This window comes from Mus caroli, chromosome 13 (genome assembly GCF_900094665.2).
Source record: "Mus caroli chromosome 13, CAROLI_EIJ_v1.1, whole genome shotgun sequence".
Lineage (NCBI taxonomy): Eukaryota > Metazoa > Chordata > Mammalia > Rodentia > Muridae > Mus > Mus caroli.
In genome coordinates, this window is record NC_034582.1 from 29350353 (window position 1) to 29368498 (window position 18146).

The 18146-nt window shown below is 42.6% G+C and overlaps 1 protein-coding gene across 3 annotated transcripts in view; it reads right to left on the reverse strand.

The window, feature by feature from the left end:
* Positions 1-15905: 15905 nt before the first annotated feature.
* The window catches only part of LOC110308252 (serpin B6-like), a 17591-nt gene continuing 15350 nt past the window's right edge, over positions 15906-18146 (reverse strand). For 2 of the 3 annotated variants that reach the window (XM_021180686.1, XM_021180687.1), the window contains 2 exons: positions 16706-16861; positions 16022-16423 (listed from right to left, as the gene is read on the reverse strand). In XM_021180686.1, coding sequence (XP_021036345.1) covers positions 16022-16423; positions 16706-16861 — 558 coding nt within the window. Of the gene's footprint in view, positions 16424-16705; positions 16862-18146 lie in introns of all 3 variants that reach the window. The other variant, XM_021180685.1, reaches the window with a different exon arrangement.

Here is an 18146-nt window from a genome sequence, read left to right on the forward strand (position 1 = left end):
ATGCTGCCAAGTTTTCAAATAAAAAACACTACCAGGAACCAGAGAGGTGCTTACAGAAGAGGAAAGGCAACTATAGATGCACCCCCTTAATCCCAGCATTAGGAAAGAAGAGGCAGAAACATTCCTGCAAGCTCAGGATAGCCTACTCTAAATAGAAAGCCCCAGGCCAGTAAAAGATATTTAATGAGACCCTGTATCTAAATGAATAAAGAAAATTAATAAAAATGCAAAGGAAGATAGGCAGCATTGGGGCTTGTGGAAGAGTTGGACAAGGAAGGAGGAAGCAGCCATGACCCAGATGGATGACTTAGCCCAGCAGGCTAGAGTCTGTGACAACAAGCATGATGGGAAAACAGAAGGTAGAGGGCTTTAGAGAAACAGGATTTCTTCATTTACTTGATTAATGTGTGTGTGTGTGTGTGTGAGAGAGAGAGAGAGAGAGAGAGAGAGAGAGAGAGAGAGAGAGAGAGAGAGAGAGAGAGAGAGAGAGAGAGAGAGAGAGAGAGAGAGAGCAGCCTAAACATGAAGATTGGAAGTTAAATTTGTTAAAGTTAATTTAGTTCCACCCTTATGTGGGTTATAAAACTCAGGTCAGTAGCTTGACTGACAAGAATTTGCCCACATAGCCATAACACCAGCCCATATTAAATTTTTTTGCTCTCTGTGGTGCTAGGGACTGAACTAGGGGCTCCTGAATGCTAGGTAATCACTCTACCACTGAGCAACATCCATAGCCATTTTTTTTATTTTATTTTGAGGCAGTATCTCAGTAAGCATCCAAGGTTGCCCCTAAATATTTTGTGTAGCCCAGGATAGGATCAAACTCCTTCAACTTCCCACATACCTGTAATAACAAGCCTATAGACTATGTCCAGAGTGAATTTCAATTTTGACATGAAAAGTCAATGTGAATGTCAAATACATATAGCCTAAAGTCATAGGTCTCAAGGAGGTTTACCCAAGGAGAAGAATCCCCAGGAATGCCAGTGCACAAAAGTGAATAGAAATGAAAGAGCCAACCATCCAGAGACTGTCCACCTGGGGATCCATCCCACATACCAAATCCAGACACTATTGTGGATGCCAACAAGAGCTTGCTGACAAGAGCCTGATATAACTGTCTCATGAGAGGCTCTGCCAGTGCCTGACTAATACAGAAGTGGATGCTACAGCCCCACTGTGATGAGCACAGGGTCCCCAGTGAAAGAGCTAGAGAAAGAACCCAAGGAGCTGAAGGGGTTTGCAGCCCCAGAGGAGGAACAACAATATGAACCAACCAGTACCCCTAGAGCTCCCAGGGATTAAACCACCAACCAAAGAGTAAACATGGAGGGACCCATGGCTCCAGCTGCATATGTACCAGAGAATGCCTTGTCAGACATCAATGGGAGGAGAGGCCCTTGTTCCTGTGAAGGCTTTATGCCCCAGTGTAAGGGGAATGACAGGGCCAGGAAGCAGGAGTAGGTAGGTTGGTGAGCAGGGGGATTGGAGGAGGGGATAAGGAGTTTTCAGAGGGGAAACCAGGAAAGGGGATAACATTTGAAATATAAATAAAATATCTAAAAGGGAGGGAGGGAGGGAGGGAGGGAGGGAGGGAGGGAGGAAGGAAGGAAGGAAGGAAGGAAGGAAGGAAGGAAGGAAGGAAGGAAGGAAGGAAGGAAGGAAGGAAGGAAGGAAGGAAGGAAACAGCCAGCAGCTAAGAGAGGCCAGAGAGGCCTGACAGGTTGAGGAATGGGTTATTAAAAACAAAGAAGGGCTAATGCTATAAAAGGACCTGAGGACCTGAGTGGTTTGGGGCCATGAAGATTCCCTGTTGAATAGAAGTGAGTGGCAAGAGTTGAGTACAGCAGACTTCAAATAGAGGTGGATTGTGGTCAGTTTGGCAGACAGTAATTTGGTTTTCCAGGAGAGTGAGAAGTCACAAGTGTGAGTTGATTTTACTGGAGTGATGAATGGCAGGGAAGTGGGGTCACATATTAAGACTCTATGACCAGGTAGAAGCACCAGGGTGGGGAACAGAGCGAGGCTGGCATGGCCTGGTCCAAAGACCCATGAGCTGAAGAATTCAAGCTGGGCAGCCCCAGCAGTTGCTGGAGAGGTAGGCAGAGCATTTGAGAACATTCAACAGAAGTGAAGTTAGAAAACCAGGCCTTCTCACTGAGACACCTAGAGAATGATCTGGTGAGAACAGAGTGAGTTGAGCCACCAAGATGACACCAAGAGAAGGCAGGAAATGGCTGAGACAAAAGGCAAGATAGCATGGTCAAACCACTGAAGGCAAAGTGCATTTGAAGGTAACCTGCCTCTATTAAACCCTAGGCTTCCTGAGCCTCGTTTGCATCAGCCCAGATGTGCAGCACTTTTGGAACAGTTCAGACCCTCATCTGTGGCCTGCTCCCAGAGTGTCCATTCCTTCAGGAAACAGGCACAGCATCCAACATGGCACGGATTACCTCAGCTGCAAGGGCATTCACAACCTAGGAGTCCTTACCACCAGACCTCATAGCTGAGCCTTGGGCAGAAGCACTCACACACCAGTTGGCCAAGAAGATCAGGAAGACTGGGCCACAAGATTCCCTGGTTACCTGAATCGTGTCTCTTGACTTCATTCAGTGTGAAGCAATAGGGGGGCTGTGGCCAAATAAAACTGGACCAGAGCCTGGAGCATCTCAAGGCAGGGGCCAGGTGACAAAGTTGGAGGTTAAAGGCTCAGGACATCTGAGACCAAAGAGGAGAAGCCTATAAGACAGGAGCAGGGACTGGGAATCGGGCTAAGGGGCAGAGACTGCATGTGTGCAAGTAGGGGTTGGAGGTTAAAGGCTCAGTACATCTGAGACCAAAGAGGAGAAGTCTGTAAAACAGGGGCAGGGACTGGGAATCAGGCTAAGGGGCAGAGACTGCACCTCTGCCAGTAGCGCATCCTTGGTTAGACTACTCAGGCCCTGGTGCAGTGTAAGAGAGGTGAGGAGAAGGATGGGTTTAGGAAAAAAGTCAAGAGACATGTGTCATACCCCCAAGGAAACCAATCTGCTACTTTTAGCACAACAACTTCTTTATTTCTTATCTAACCCTAGCATAATGTACCATTACCCATTCATTCTGTTTCCATGAGAGAGTACCTAACAGCACACAAAGCCAAGCCTCCTGCCATTAGCCCCCTGGCAATGGGACAGCATCTCATCTGAGGCAGGTGGGAGGAAAGACAGGTCCAAAAGGTTCCAAAACCCTGGAGGAGACATGGCTTGTGCTCAGAGAAAGGAGAATTGTTGACCAAGCACCCCAGGTCAGGCTACTTGAATGATATCATTGGCAGAGTCTATGGCCTAGAAAGTGGGGACCATAACCCCATCACACCTCATTGGCCAGTTACTCTTGATGACACTCAGATCATTTTCAAATTCCTCTGAGCTCTGCCAAGGTATCATGAGCAGGCAAAAGACATAATGACTGGCTTTTGCCTAGTCTACACTGGCAGAGCCATGTTGGCTTGCTTTCTGCTATCTCTTTATTATACTTGAGGCTTTCTGCTATCTCTTTATTATACTTGAAGCCTTCACTTGTCCTTAGGACATTTTTATGGACATTTATGAAGAAGACTTGCCTGGGAATGAATCCTAGTGAGTAGAGTGTTAGTTTCCATACTGTCGGCCCCGTGTTTGATCTCCAGCAATGCATAAAACCTGATAGGAAGTTTAGCTTTAATTTCTAACTTTACCCAATCTAGAATTACCTGCAGAGGCTCTCAATGAGGCATTGACTATGTTAGGTTGACCTGCGGGTCTATCTATTAAGGGATGTCCTAATTAATTAATGTGGGCAGACTCGGCCCACTGAGGGCCAACCATTCTCTAGGCATGGGTTCCTGAACTATTTAGGAGTAAAGAAATTGTCTTTATGAGACCAAGCAATATGGTGTCACAGGTATAAAAATATTTATCAGACTAGGACTGATAAGAGGTTTAATAAAAATGTATATTACAGGAGAAACATAGGGAATTCTCAAAAAAATATCTGTGCTAAGATGGAAGAGGAGCCCTTTTATATCAGGGGGCAAGTCGCTCAGTCTTTACCCATGATCCACTTTTGTGATATCATATCTATACAGACAGGGAATGCTCATCTCATTTTCCTTACAATCTAATAAACCTATAGGGGTCATTAGGGGATACCATGATCCATAAGGTATCGTGAGTTGTGGGATCAGAATTACAGCAAGTCAGGTTCTGAGGTTAAAGGGGGGGACAGGGTTCATTCATTATGGACTTCTTGTTTCTATAGCTTTCCCATGACAGATCAGCAAGGTCAAGTCACTTACACAAGATCAAGGTCTTCATTCTCCTGAGACTTCTTCAGAGCTAACAAGGGATACTGGGATGACTGGCAATGCTGGTCTGTCATACTGATGTAGGACCCTAAATCATGAAAGATTTTAGCTGCATTTTAAAGCGGGGAAGAGGTGGTTATCACAGACAGCATTGTGGTATGTTTTCTGGGGTGTGAGGCAGGCACTGGAGCTGATGATAACAGATAATATTCCTAAACTCATTTCATCTGGAACTTAATGGTTTGTAAGCGGGAAGATAGCAACCAAAGTAAAAGATTCAGGCAGCAAGGAAGACTTACACCAGAGTGAGTGTAGATTCAGGCTGGACAGTGACCAGGAGAGCAGCCCTTGTTCCCTCTCAGAGCTGCCAGGCTTATATCCTCCCACAGGAATGGGTTTTCAGAGAAATACTGTTTGAAGCTTGCCTTTACAAATCAAACCTTCATACAACCTGTAACCAGGTGAATAATGAGCTGTGCAATGAACTACATAAACACTGTATATTCAACCTGCTGAGAATTAATCAAGCTCTAAGATAAGCAGAATAATAAATCTTACTGTACTTTGGATTTCCAAAGTAATTAACTAACTCCTACAATATCAGATGAACACCCAGCCTCAATTGCACCATGTTCCCTGTTTTTCCTTTGTGACCCATTTGTTCCCAACTCAGAACAATATGTGTGTTGTAAGATTATGGTGACAAGATCTAAGTCATTTGCTGCTGGCAGCATCTAAGTATTGGAAACAACACCCTGTCCAAAAAATTAAAATTAAAAAACAAAATTGAAAACAAGCCATAGGTAGAGGTCGATTGATAAGACTGGATTGCAGCTTTGTATGCTGTTCTGTGTCACAGAGCCAAAAACGTATCCACTTGTGAGACTCCTGTAAAAGATCAATTAAGTCAAAATTTTCTGAATGCTTTTCATTACCATATTTTCTGTTTTGTTCCCTAAATAGAGGACAGCTCAGGCTCCACATGCTGCCTGGTACTTGCAGAGGTCAAAAGAGGCATTGGATTCCCTGAATCTCCCAAAGAGCTGACAGTGCTCTTAACCACCAAACCTGTCAGTCAACCCCCGCTTTCGTTCAGCTCTCTGAGGAAAGGGGTTTCAGAGCAGGAACCTGATTCACTGACAGGAGTCACTGAAAGATTGTGAGGAGCAGAATATGAGTCTACCACTGCCTTCTCTGATGTCAATTCACTTCTTAAGGGACATATTATATCTCTGAAACGTTGATAGTTAGAGATTCACAGGCATTGTTTTATGGTCTGAACAGCGGTCTGGTCTGCAGTCCAATGTTACATTTCTAGACTTTGCTTCTGTCAAAAACAAATAGAGGAATGATTTCTCAGGGGGAAAAAAAGATAAAGGAGACATAAGGGAAAATGGGTGTGGGCTGAGTCTAGCTTCTTCTGGACCTCTTCTTATTGGGCCTCATAATCTACAATGAGTAGTCTCTAGTACCTGCTAGTCTGGGGCAGAAACTTGTGTGTACACGAGTGCATTAAGAGGCTGCTGCCCATACAACTCCAAGCAGTATGGCAGGATGTATTCTTGGAGAAATGGATTGGTGTGCAAACTAAAATGGTGCCTGCCCATAGATATAAGTCAACGCAGTTATTAAAGGAATACCCATAATCATAGATTATGTCATCCATGAAGAGTTTTTAAATCATTTTAGTTAGAAGTGATTAAGCAAAGGAGATTGAGGGTAAAGAGTTGATGATAGAAGAGGCATCAATAAAGATATGCCAATAAGATTTGAAGTTTTGCTTTTAGAGGACATTGTGGTGGAGGCACAGTAAAGATGGGTATTAATAAGATTGCTACAGATCCCATTGAATACTAGCCAATTAAATAGTATCATTTTAAAGAAGAAATACAAGAAAGCTATATATGGAGGAATGTAATAAATAGATGGGCTGTTAAAAAGGACTAAGCAGCTAAATCTAACTTGGCTTTTAAACCATAGTATTTTGACTCTCCACATTTAGAGAATATCACTGATGTTCTTACCACACTGATGAGTCCCAACACACATGACTTCTGTTGTGACTTCAGCCTATTATCAAGTTCACATCCTAGTACATCTAGGCTAGCATCTCTCAACCTGAGGTTATTTGAAGTTCAAATAACCATTTCACGGATGTCTCTTAAGAATATCAGAAGACATAGATAATTACATTATAATTCATAACAATAGCAAAATTACAGTTTGAAGTACCAAGAAAAATAATTCTACGGTTGGTGGTCATCATAAATGAGGACCATATTAAGGGATCACAGCATTAGAAATGTAGAGAATCACCTAGACATTTATCCTGGGATCTGATGCAGCTAAGATACAAGGAAGGCTGACATTAAATAGAAAGAAATGATTACCAAACCCAGGGAGAAATTATAAAAACCTGCCAAGAAAGACATTCTTGGATCACATTATTTAGTAGCGATTATTTTTATTGCCAGGAGCTCCAGGATGCTTTAGTATTAGTCATTCCTTGTCTACCCTGCCCTCCTATTGTTCATAACACCCAATCCTTTCTATGCCTTTATATTCTATTTCCTCTTTATACCATCGCTCCTATCTTAAAGAACAACACTATGATCCATTAACACTTTTCTGAAGTCCATGAGTACTTCAATTTAAATACACATAGCCAAAGATTGAAATTCAGCATCCACATATATGACAGAACATACAATACTTGTTTATCTGATTTAGGTTGCCTTACTCTGAATGCTTATTTTGTTCACAATCCATGTGCATGTCCTTAATTTTATTAATTTTAACAAAGAAATATTATTTCATTATTTATTTGTTCAAATTCACCACATTTTTTTTATTTTTCATTCATTAGTTGGTAGACATTTAGACTGTTTCCATTTTCTGGCTGTTGTAAATAGAGGAACAGTGAGTGTAAATGATAAAATATCTATCTAGTAAGATGGGGTATGTGCCCAAGATTGTCATAGTTAGATCATCAGGTAGATTTATTCTTAGCTTTTAGAGGAACCTGCAAACTGGTTTTCATACTTTCTGTTCCAGTTTGCACACCAATTAACAGTGAGTGGGCTCCCCTTTCCTAGCATAAGTATTCATTGTCACCTATTTGGGGTTTGGTTTCGTTTTTTGTTCTAAGCCATTCTGACTAGAAAAATGAAATCTAAAGCAGCTTTAATCTGCACTTTACTGATAGTAAAGAATGTTGAAATTTTTTTAAATATATTCCTCAGCTCTTTGCATTCATTCTTTTGAGAACTGTTTAACTCAAGCTCTCAATCTCCCAATCTCCCAAATCTTAAGTAATTTGTTTTCTTGATATTTACATGTTTTTTAGTTCTTCATATTCAAGATACTGTCAGCTATACAACTGATAAAGATTTTTTTCTATGCTTTAGGCTGCTTCTTCATTTAATTGAGGTATCCTTTGCTGAAGATTTTTGGAGTAGGGTCTAAAAACTCTGCTTGATGCTGTTGTAGATGTACTTTTTCCCAAATTTCCTTCTTGGCATGGTTGTATGTAAAGGGCAACTTTTTGTGTTATTTTTGTATACTGCTACTTTGATGAAAATGTTTATTATCTATACTTTCATTTGGCATCTTGGGCTCATTTATACATATAATCATATTATCATCAAATAAGGAAACTTAAGCGTCTTCCTTTCCTGTTTGTATTCCCTTTATCTCATCCCCTTGTCTTATGCTCTAGCCAAGACTTAAAGAACAATATTGAACAGGAATGTAGAGAGTGGCCATCCTTGTCTCATCCCTTATGCTAGTAGAAATACTTTGTTTTTCCCCATTTAGGATAATGTTGCCTTTGGTCTTGTTGTATATTGCCTTTTTATATATGTCCCCCATATCTCTAGATTTTTCCATAACTTAACATGAAGGGAGGATGTCGGGTATTGTTGAAAACCTTTTCTACATCTAACGAGATGGTTATGTGGCTTCTGTCATTTAGTGTATTTATGTACTATATTATGCTTACTGTTTTAGGCATGTTGAACCTCCCTATATCACTGGGATGAAGCCAAATGATCATAATAGCTGATCTTTGTGATATGCTATTGTGATTTACTGTGTCTATGTTCATCAGGGAGATTGGCTTAAAATCAATTTCTTTCTTCTTTCTTTCCTTTTCTCCTTTTTCCTTCTTCCTTTGGTATGTTTTGGCCTCAGGATAATATCAGTTTTGTAAAGAGAATTTAGAAATGTTTCTTATTTTTCTACTTTGGAGAATAGTTTGAGGAGTATTGGTGGCAGACTTCTACACAGAATCCACTGGGGCTTGCTTTTAGCTTGGAGATTTTTAGTTACTGTTACCATCTCCTTGTTTGTTACAGGTCTATTTACATTATTTACTTCATCTTGAATTGAATTGAGTAATATAAATCTAGAAACTCATTTATTTCTTTGATTTTTCCAATTTGGTATTATATACATTTTTTAAAGTATGTCCTCATGATTCTGAGTTTCCTCACTATCTACAGTGATGTCTCTGTTATATCCTTAAATATATTAATGTGGCTCACTCTCTCAAGCCCTCTGTGTGTGTGTGTGTGTCTGTGTGTGTGTGTGTGTCTGTGTCCTTCCCTTCCTCCATCCTTCCCTCCCTTCCTCCATCCCTCTCTTCCTTCCTTGGTTAATTTGGCTAATAATTTGTCAGTCTTGTTCATTTTTTTCTAATAACCTATTGTTTTCCTGATTCTCTGTGTTTTATTTGTTTGTTTGTTTCTATTTTATTACTTTTAGCCATGAATTTTGTTATCTCGTCCCATGCTCTTTTAGGATGTTGTTTGTTCTTGTTTTTCCAAGGATATCAGATGTAGCACTATTAATTTGACATCTCTCAAATTTTTGATGTAAGTACTTAGTGCTGTAATAAAGTATTTCCTCTTAGAACTGTCTTGTGTCCCATAGGTTTGGGTAGGTTTTATTTTCATTTTCATTCAATTCTGGATTTAATTTCCTTATTAATTTCTTCCTTGACCCAACAGCCATTCAGGTGTGTTGTTTACTCCATGGTTATGTGTGGTTTTTGTAGTGTCTATTGGTAACCCAGTTTATTCCACTAGAATGGAAGATGTTATTACAATTTTCCTATATTTGTTGAAACTTGCTTTCTGTCATAATATGCAGTAGATTATGGAGAAATTTCCATGGGCTACTGAGAAATGTGTATTGATTACTGTTTGGATGAAATGTTCTGTAGATGTCTGCTAGGTCCATTTAATTTGTGTCATTAAACTCCACTTAGCTCCAAATGGCTTTGACACCTTATTCTGCTACCTCTTCTTCCCAAGTTATGGAATCATTTGTATCATCATGCTCAGCTTTTCCAGTTGCAGGTATTTTTGCTATAGTGAGAGTAGCAAAAGGACACTGACAAACAGTGAACATCAAAAGCAGCAAACCTTCCTCACCCTTTCTTCACAATAACTCCTAAGTTCTATATGTCTTAATCTTACCCAATGTCTTAGGGTTTCCATTGTTTTGAAGAGACACTATGACCAAAGCAACTCTTATAAATAAAAAATTTAATTGAGGCTGGCTTACGGGTTCAGAAGTTCAGTCTATTATCATCATGGCAGGAAGCATGGCAGCATCTAGGCAGGCATGGCACTAGAGGAACTGAGAATTCTATATCTTGTTCTGAAGGCAAACAGGAGAAGACTGACTCTCAGGCAGTTAGGAGGATGGTTTCAAAGCCCACCAAACAGTAACACACTTCCTCCAACAAGGCCATACCTAATCCAACACAGTCAAATCTCCTAATAGTTCCATTTCCTCTGCCAAGCATATTCAAACCACCATATTCCACCACCACCCCCAAAGGTTTGTTTAAACATGAGTCTCGGGGGAGGGGGAGGTATATGTAGAAATAGCATCATGCAAAATACATTTAACCCAACTTCCAAAGTACCATAGTCCACAACAATCACAACAGTGTCAAAAGTCCAAAGTTCAAAGTCTCTTCTGCAATTGATGCACTCTTAAACTCTAATCCCCTAAGAAATCAAAATCGAAAAGTACATCAAATACCTGCAACATCATACAGGAAATATATCACCACTCAAAAACATTATGGTGAGGAAATGCTGGACCAAAGCAAGACAGCTGGGCCAACTCCAAGCTCTGCATATCCATGTCTGGGGTCAAAGCACTCTTCAGATCGCCAAATCCTTTCAGCTTTGTTAACTACCACACAATTCTATTTTTCTGGTTCCACTCCTTGTTAGCTTTCTGTGGCAGATATCCCACCACTCTGACATTTCTAACATCTTGGAGTATTCATGACAACTTCAACTTTGCAGCTTCTTGTTCCAGTGTTTGGGATCCACTTACAATCTTCTGGGCTCCTCCAAAGGGTTTGGATCACTTCTCCAGCTCTGCCCTCTGGAGCACTTTAGGCTCTGCTTGACTGCAGCTGGTTCTTGGTGATCATCCCATACTACTGGCATCTCTAATTCACTGGAGTCTTCCACTGCAACTAAGATTCACCAATAGCTTCTTTTTTTTTTTTTTTTTTTTTTTGGTTTTTCGAGACAGGGTTTCTCTGTATAGCCCTGGCTGTCCTGGAACTCACTTTGTAGACCAGGCNAACTCACTTTGTAGACCAGGCTGGCCTTGAACTCAGAAATCCGCCTGCCTCTGCCTCCCGAGTGCTGGGATTAAAGGCGTGCGCCACCATGCCCGGCTCACCAATAGCTTCTTGTAAGCTGTCTTCATGGTGCCAAGCCTCAACTTCTTGCATGGCCCGTTCAGTCTGGAAATGTCAACTACAACTGAGGTTGCACCTACACCTGTAGCCTTTCCTAGCCCCTCACAGTGCTAAAACTCAGCTGTTCTCCATGTCCTCTTCATGCCTTCAAAACTAGTACCACTGTCACTTCTGTCTCTGACCAGCAGAAAAGAGCGACGACACAGCGTTCTTCTCAAAGCAGTTTATTCAGGAACCTTTCAAAATGCAAGCAGGAATCTCCCTACATGCAAGCAGGAATCTCTCTACATGCAAGCAGGAATCTCCTTCTATCCCCCAATCGCAATCCCTTATATAACCCCTCAACCACGCCCCATCAGCCCAGTCTGTGTAACCTCAGTTCATTGGCCTTCGTCAAATGGCCTGATCTTGCATCATGGTGTGCCTGTGCAGCTCTCACGATGGACGTGGCTTATTTTTCAGGTGTATGAGGAAGTCAGGTGCAAGTCATAAGACTTTGCTGCAGTCCCGGGTGCCATCTTGGGACTACCACCACACCCACTCCCCACATCTCCCCCTCTTTTCTTTTTTGGCAGAGAGAATGCCTGTCTTAGGTTGCCCTCTGCAGCAATGCCCCTTACCCGTCATTGGGAGACAAACAGCTTTGGTTTGATCCCTGTCTTAGGTTGGTGACATGCCCAGGGAATCTTACCCATCATTGACTACTTCTCTAGCATGCCAAGCCATACTTGAGGAGACTGTCCTGTCTCCACCACTGCAAAAGCCTGTATCAACAAGGCTTGGGTTCTGCGCTGATGAAACTGTATACAGCAAATGCACCAAAAGGCCAGGATGCTGATTAATATCAGACACAGGGCAAGTCCACCAATTCTGGCCCACTTTTTCATGCAGGAGACAGCTGTAGATACAGCTGGCCAGTCCTTAAGGTACTGAGATATCTGCAACACCTGCGGATAAATTACTCACAGCAGCGGCAGTTTGTACCACAGAGGTAAGGGATATGGCTGCAGCCATGGCTGCCGTGGCAGAAATTGCTATAGCAGTGACAATGGCCGCAGTAATGCCAAAAATCTCTTAGGTCTAAACAAAGTCATAGCAGAAGGAGCTTGAACAGGCCAAGGTACAAAACGAGGCATCCTAGTCACAACAGCTAAATGATATTCAGATGCATTCCAGCACATACTATAATAACAAATATCACTACTACAATTAACAACATTATTCTCATAACTACCATTATAAACAATAAACACAAAAGGAGGCCACAAACAAACAGGCATAGCCTTAAAGGAAGCATTGTGCCCCTCCAGCAAGTTGAGATACAGAGGTTTCAAACACATTAGACCCACTTCAATAAAAACTTGCATTACTCCATGCCCCTCCCACTAGCATACTCAGAGGAGAAAGATCTGTGCAGCTACCATTCACACCACACAACAACCACACATTTCTGAGAAATATTTTGAATCATTTGAAAGCACAGCAATCCCCTCAACTGAAGCTGCATTGGTTCCTGCACAGGCACTATTTCCTCATCCCATAATAAAAAGGGTAACTGCAGCGAAGCATTAGATGTGAAAAATTGAGGGAACACTTGTGCTGAATGTGTCAATAGCATGGGTTTGGGAAACACAGATAAGATTCCCCATCATGGATCTTCAGTCATCACCACGGGAAGTATCCTCAACACCAGGAACATCCACGCCGTCCCCACTCCGCTCAGTTTGGACTGCTCTGGCCAAGTGCTCCGGGACAAACAGCGGCTGTCAATGATCCTGAGGAAACACACAAACAGACCCTCTCACCCAAACCAATTGAGAGCGCTCCTCTCTTACCTGATTCAGTGCCTCATTACCTCTCTGGAGTTCTGCGCTACATCTTTCTCTATCTTCTATGCAATTTCTCACTAACTTCCAGACTGGCAAAACCCCTTTTTGTAAAACCCCCTGTTCCTCTGCAAACCTCAAGTCCCCATGGTGCTTGGTGCAATTTGTCCCAAAACCGGGAACCTTATAGTCTCAATCCGAGAACTTAACTCGTCCCAAAACAGGGAACCTTATAGTCTTGATCTGAGAACTTAACTCATCCCAAAACGGGGAATCTTATAGTCTCAATCCGAGAATTTAACTCATCCCAAAACCGGGAACCTTATAGTCTCAATCTGAGAACTTAACTCGTTCCAAAACCAGGAACCTTACCAGCTAGCTTCCCTGACTGCAATGAGTTCTGAACGAAGAGAAGGTTCCTCATACGGGCCACTACTTGTCGCTTCTGTCTCTGACCAGCAGAAAAGAGCAACAACACAGCATTCTTCTCAAAGCAGTTTATTCAGGAACCTTTCAACATCCAAGCAGGAATTCCCTACATGCAAGCAGGAATCTCCTTCTATCCCCCAATCACAATCCCTTATATAACCCCTCAACCATGCCCCATCAGCCCAGTCTGTGTAATCTCAGTTCATTGTCCTTCGTCAAATGGCCTGATCTTGTGTCATGGTGCGCCTGCGCAGCTCTCACGATGGACGTAGCTTATTTTTCAGGTGTATGAGGAAGTCAGGTACAAATCATAAGACTTGGCTGCAGTCCCGGGCGCCATCTTGGGTCTACGACCACACCCGCTCCCCACATACCACCTGGGTAATTCTTACCAAGTCTAGCTGCAGCATGAGGTACAACCTTGGCTATCTCTGTTACACAGTTCTTCATACTAAGAAAAATTTCCCAGCATATATCATGTTAGTGATGGTGGTCTCTTCTTAATCACCACTAATGTCTTAGTTCCAGCTAGCCAGCATCAATTGTCCCAGAAATCCCTTCTATTCTTGACTCTAAAGCCAGAACCACATGGCCAAAGCTGCCAAGTTCTGCACTTACTAGAGCTGGAACATGGTCCCCTAGTTCTATCACATTATCATCAGCTTCTGTTTTCCAGTTCATTCACTTCCTAAGTTTTAGTTGTCCTGGAACTTGCTCTGTAAAATAACCTTGAACACAGAGATCTGCATGCCTCTGTCTCCTGAGTTCTGGGACTAAAGGTGGCACCACCGAGCCTGGAGCTAAGCTTTTCTCTGCTTGGAACTTGCTCTATACCAGGCTGGCATTGAACTCAGAGGCCTGCTGGCATCTGTCTCCTGGGAATAAAGGTGTGTACCACCATGCCTGGACCTAAAATTTTCATCATGACTATGCCTCAAGATTCAGATCAAAAGCCTGTGGATGACAAACAGCGATATCGCCTTATGTCCTAATGAAAGCAATAACTATGTCATAAAAATGTAACTATCTGATGTTCAACTGCAAACATGTAAACAATAAGCTTAGCTGGGTGGCATCATGCCCCAAAGTATCACTCCCATAATCTGTTTATCTCCTTCAACAAAGGAATTAGCTCCATTGCACTTCCTGTTGTACCTTTACCCTTTCAACCATACATTTATATTTTTCCTTTCTAAGCTTGCTACCCTTCATCAAAATGCTCTTCATGAGATTAAACCAGAGTAAAACATCTATGCTGAGCTTTTCTGAGACTCCATTGTCAATGCAATTAATTGAAATCACTGTACCTTTTAACCTCAGGAAGAGTCTTAAGACATGGCCAAAAGAAAGCCACATTCATCACCAAAATATTACAAGAACAGTCTCTAGGCCACATACTAAAATTCTTATCCTCTGAAACCTCTTGAGCCTAGTCCCCACAGTTCAAAACATCCTTAGGATCAATGTCTTTCATGCTTCTATTAGTATGGTCTATTAAGCCACAAATAAAGCATTCTACTGTTTTCCAAAACAAAGTCACCAAATTCACATTCTTCCAAACAATAGCATGATCAGGCCTGTCAAAGCAATACCCCAGTCCTGGGTACCGACATCTGTCTTAGGGTTTCCATTGCTGTGAAGAGACACTACAACTAAAACAAGTCTTATAAAGGACAATGTTTAATTGGGGCTGGCTTATAGGTTCAGAGATTCAGTCCATTATTATCATGGCAGAAAGTATAGCACCATCCAAGTAGGCATCACTCTGGTGGAGCTGAGAGTGCTAAATCTTTTTTTCTGAAGGCAAACAGGAGAAACCTGACACTCAGGTAGCTAGGAAGATGGTCTCAAAGGTCATCCACACAGTGACACACTTCCAACAAGGTCATACCTATTCCAACAAGGCCACACCTCCTTATAGTGCCTCTCCTGGGCCAAGCATATACAAACCACCACAATCCAACTATACTGTCACCACAGCAGCATCAGTGAAGACAGAAGGGATCTTGGCAGCTACAAAACTGCACACAGGTCATGGAAAGTACTTCCTACCAGTCCATCTACATGCCTCTTTCATACAGACCCTGCCTCTTCAATGTCTTCCCTTCCTGCAAAATGCTTCTACTGTATTTTAAGTAGGTGACCAACATGGATGCAAAAACATTTCAAAATCACCTGGTTGTTTATTCACACATCCATGGTCAACTATATTCCTGTGAGTGACCTCATGTTTCCAACCCCAGGAGAAAGGGGTCAGTATGTACATAAAGAGGCTATGTGTAATACCATACAACAGGGGAAACAGATATGGGGGAAAGGAGCTTTTCCTACAGGGCTGAGTCTCTGAAAATCTCAGTTCTACATATAGACTAAGAAGACATGTCCCCACTGTCCACTTAGAGCTTCAACTCTCTAGCTTTTTTCACTGAAAGTGGGATGAGATTCTGATGCTACCAAGGAAAACAACAGAAGCAAACATGGATTGGGTGCCACAGGGTCCTGCAGCAGAGATGAGCTCTGTAGCCAGAAACACAACAGGTTTAAAACCACAGGAGTGAACGCTCAGATCCTAGAAAGCACTCGGTTCTGAAGGTGGGATGCCATTAAAGCCCTTTATTTCATAACTGTCATTGCACTTATGGATAAGGTCACTTGGGTTACAGGCAAACCATGGAGAAAGGATAAAATACTGACAAGAACAACCTTTCCTCAGGGAGAGGAGAACCGGCCAAGGAACAGAATCCCATTGGTTTTAATGTGCTGAATGAAGAAAAGGAAGGGGCGGTCAGCACAGAAACAAGGGGTGAACCGTGATGACCCCCTCAGAACAATTGTAGTAGCAGCTGTAGCCTCTGTGCCCTCCTCATTCACCTCCACAACAGACTTATGTATGACATTGGACAGAAACAAGCCTTGCTTGGAAGATATTCCAGAAAAGTCTGCTCTGCCCTCCTCAAAGGCATCAGTCATGCCCAGCTTGCAGAGGACATCCTTCATGTCATAGTTCTCCTCCAGCTTAAACCACGGGAGGAAAACCTCCACCTTTTCTCCTTTCATCCTGTCGAGCCTCGTCCACTCTATAAATTTCTCATGAGTTATTTCCTTTTCCACCTAGAAGAGAGGTGAAGACATTAGGACAGTGATGTCACACAGGGCCCTTGAGACAATGGGAAAGTTCTACACTGCCCAGGGAACTATTATTATAGGAGCAGGAAGGGGCTAGGATGCAGAGCTTATAAATCATGCTCCAGGCCCTGAGTTCCACCCTAGTCCCACAAATAAATATAAGATAAAGTCATGATCATGGGAGCCTAGGAGAGCTACCCTGGCAGAAAACCAAATGCCATTCTTTCTCTCTCTCTGAAAGCTCCATCAAGGCCCCATGCTCCTTACCGTACTCAGATCAACGTGTTCATCTGGAAGCATGATGATCATGTTCAGCTCATTGCCAGCATAGGGAAGCAACAGAATCTTGGTGGATATTTCTTCCACATAGGTCATCTTAAAGGTAGACTTCTTAAACATCATTTGCACAGGTTTCTTCTCATCCTGTAAATCATGGATAAATACTAAGTTGAAATAGGGCAAACTGTGCAACTACCACATGAGAAGAGAGTCACTGTCCCCTGGGAGAATTTTCTTGATGAGACTTTTAGAATATTTTATAAGCCTCTAAATGTCTGAAACAGTTAAGACTTTCCATGTCCCTATAGGCCCATTTTTTAAGACTTGGTCCTTAGAGTGGAAATTGGAAATGAAAGGGATGATAAGAGGTAGACCTTATGAAGGGGGTTGCAGTCCCATAGGTGGAACAACAATATGAACCAACCAGTACTCCCAGAGGTCCCAGGGATTAAGCCACCAACAAAAAGTACACATGGAGGGACCTATGGCTCCAGCAACATACATAGCAGAGGATGGGATTGTCAGACATCAATGGGAGGAGAGGCCCTTGATTCTGTGAAGGCTCAATGCCCCAGTGCAGGGGAATGCCAAGACGGGGAAGCAAGAGTGGGTGGGTTGGTGAGCAGCGAGGGGGTGAGGGGCGGGATGGGAGAAGGGAGTCTTGGAGCAGAAAGAAGGAAAAGGGATAACCTTTGAGATGTAAACAAAGAAAATGTCTAATAAAAAAATTTAAAAGAGACAGAAAAAAAAAACAGAGGTGAGGCCTAGAAAAAGATGTTCGGGTCATTGAGAAGTACCCTGGAAATGGATAATCAACTGGAAAACTTGGTTATCTCTATATTAGTGGTAGGAACAGGGAACAAACTACCCAATATCCAAATACCTGTCATGTTATAAACCGACAATTCTTTTCTATTGAGGGATCTGATTTATTCTTATGAATATAAACATAATTTCTAATATTCACTGTCCTGTAAGGAGCCAGCCGCCCTCACATTCGCCATTACAAGATGGCACTGATGGTACTGACACCCGTGTTCTAAGTAGTAAACAAGCAAGCTGCGCATGTGCCGGGGTAGCTTTCCACGCCATGTGCTCTGCCTTTCCCGTGACGACAACTCCGGCTGATGGGCTGCAGCCAATCAGGGAACGACACATCTGAGACGGAGGACAGTCCTCCATAAAAGGGACGGTTTCCGCCACGCTCTCGCTCTCTGGCTCTCTCTCTGGCTCTCTTCTCCACTGGCTCCTGATGGGGTAAGCAATAAAGCTTGTGCTGCAGAAGATTCCGGTTGCCCTGAGCGTGTTCTTACCAGGGGGAACAAAAGTGCGGGCAATAAATGGTGCCGAAACCCGGGAGCTACTACATCACGGGGAAGGAGCGGTTAATGAAGTGTTCCCGCAAAACAGACTGTTGAGAAGGATCCGG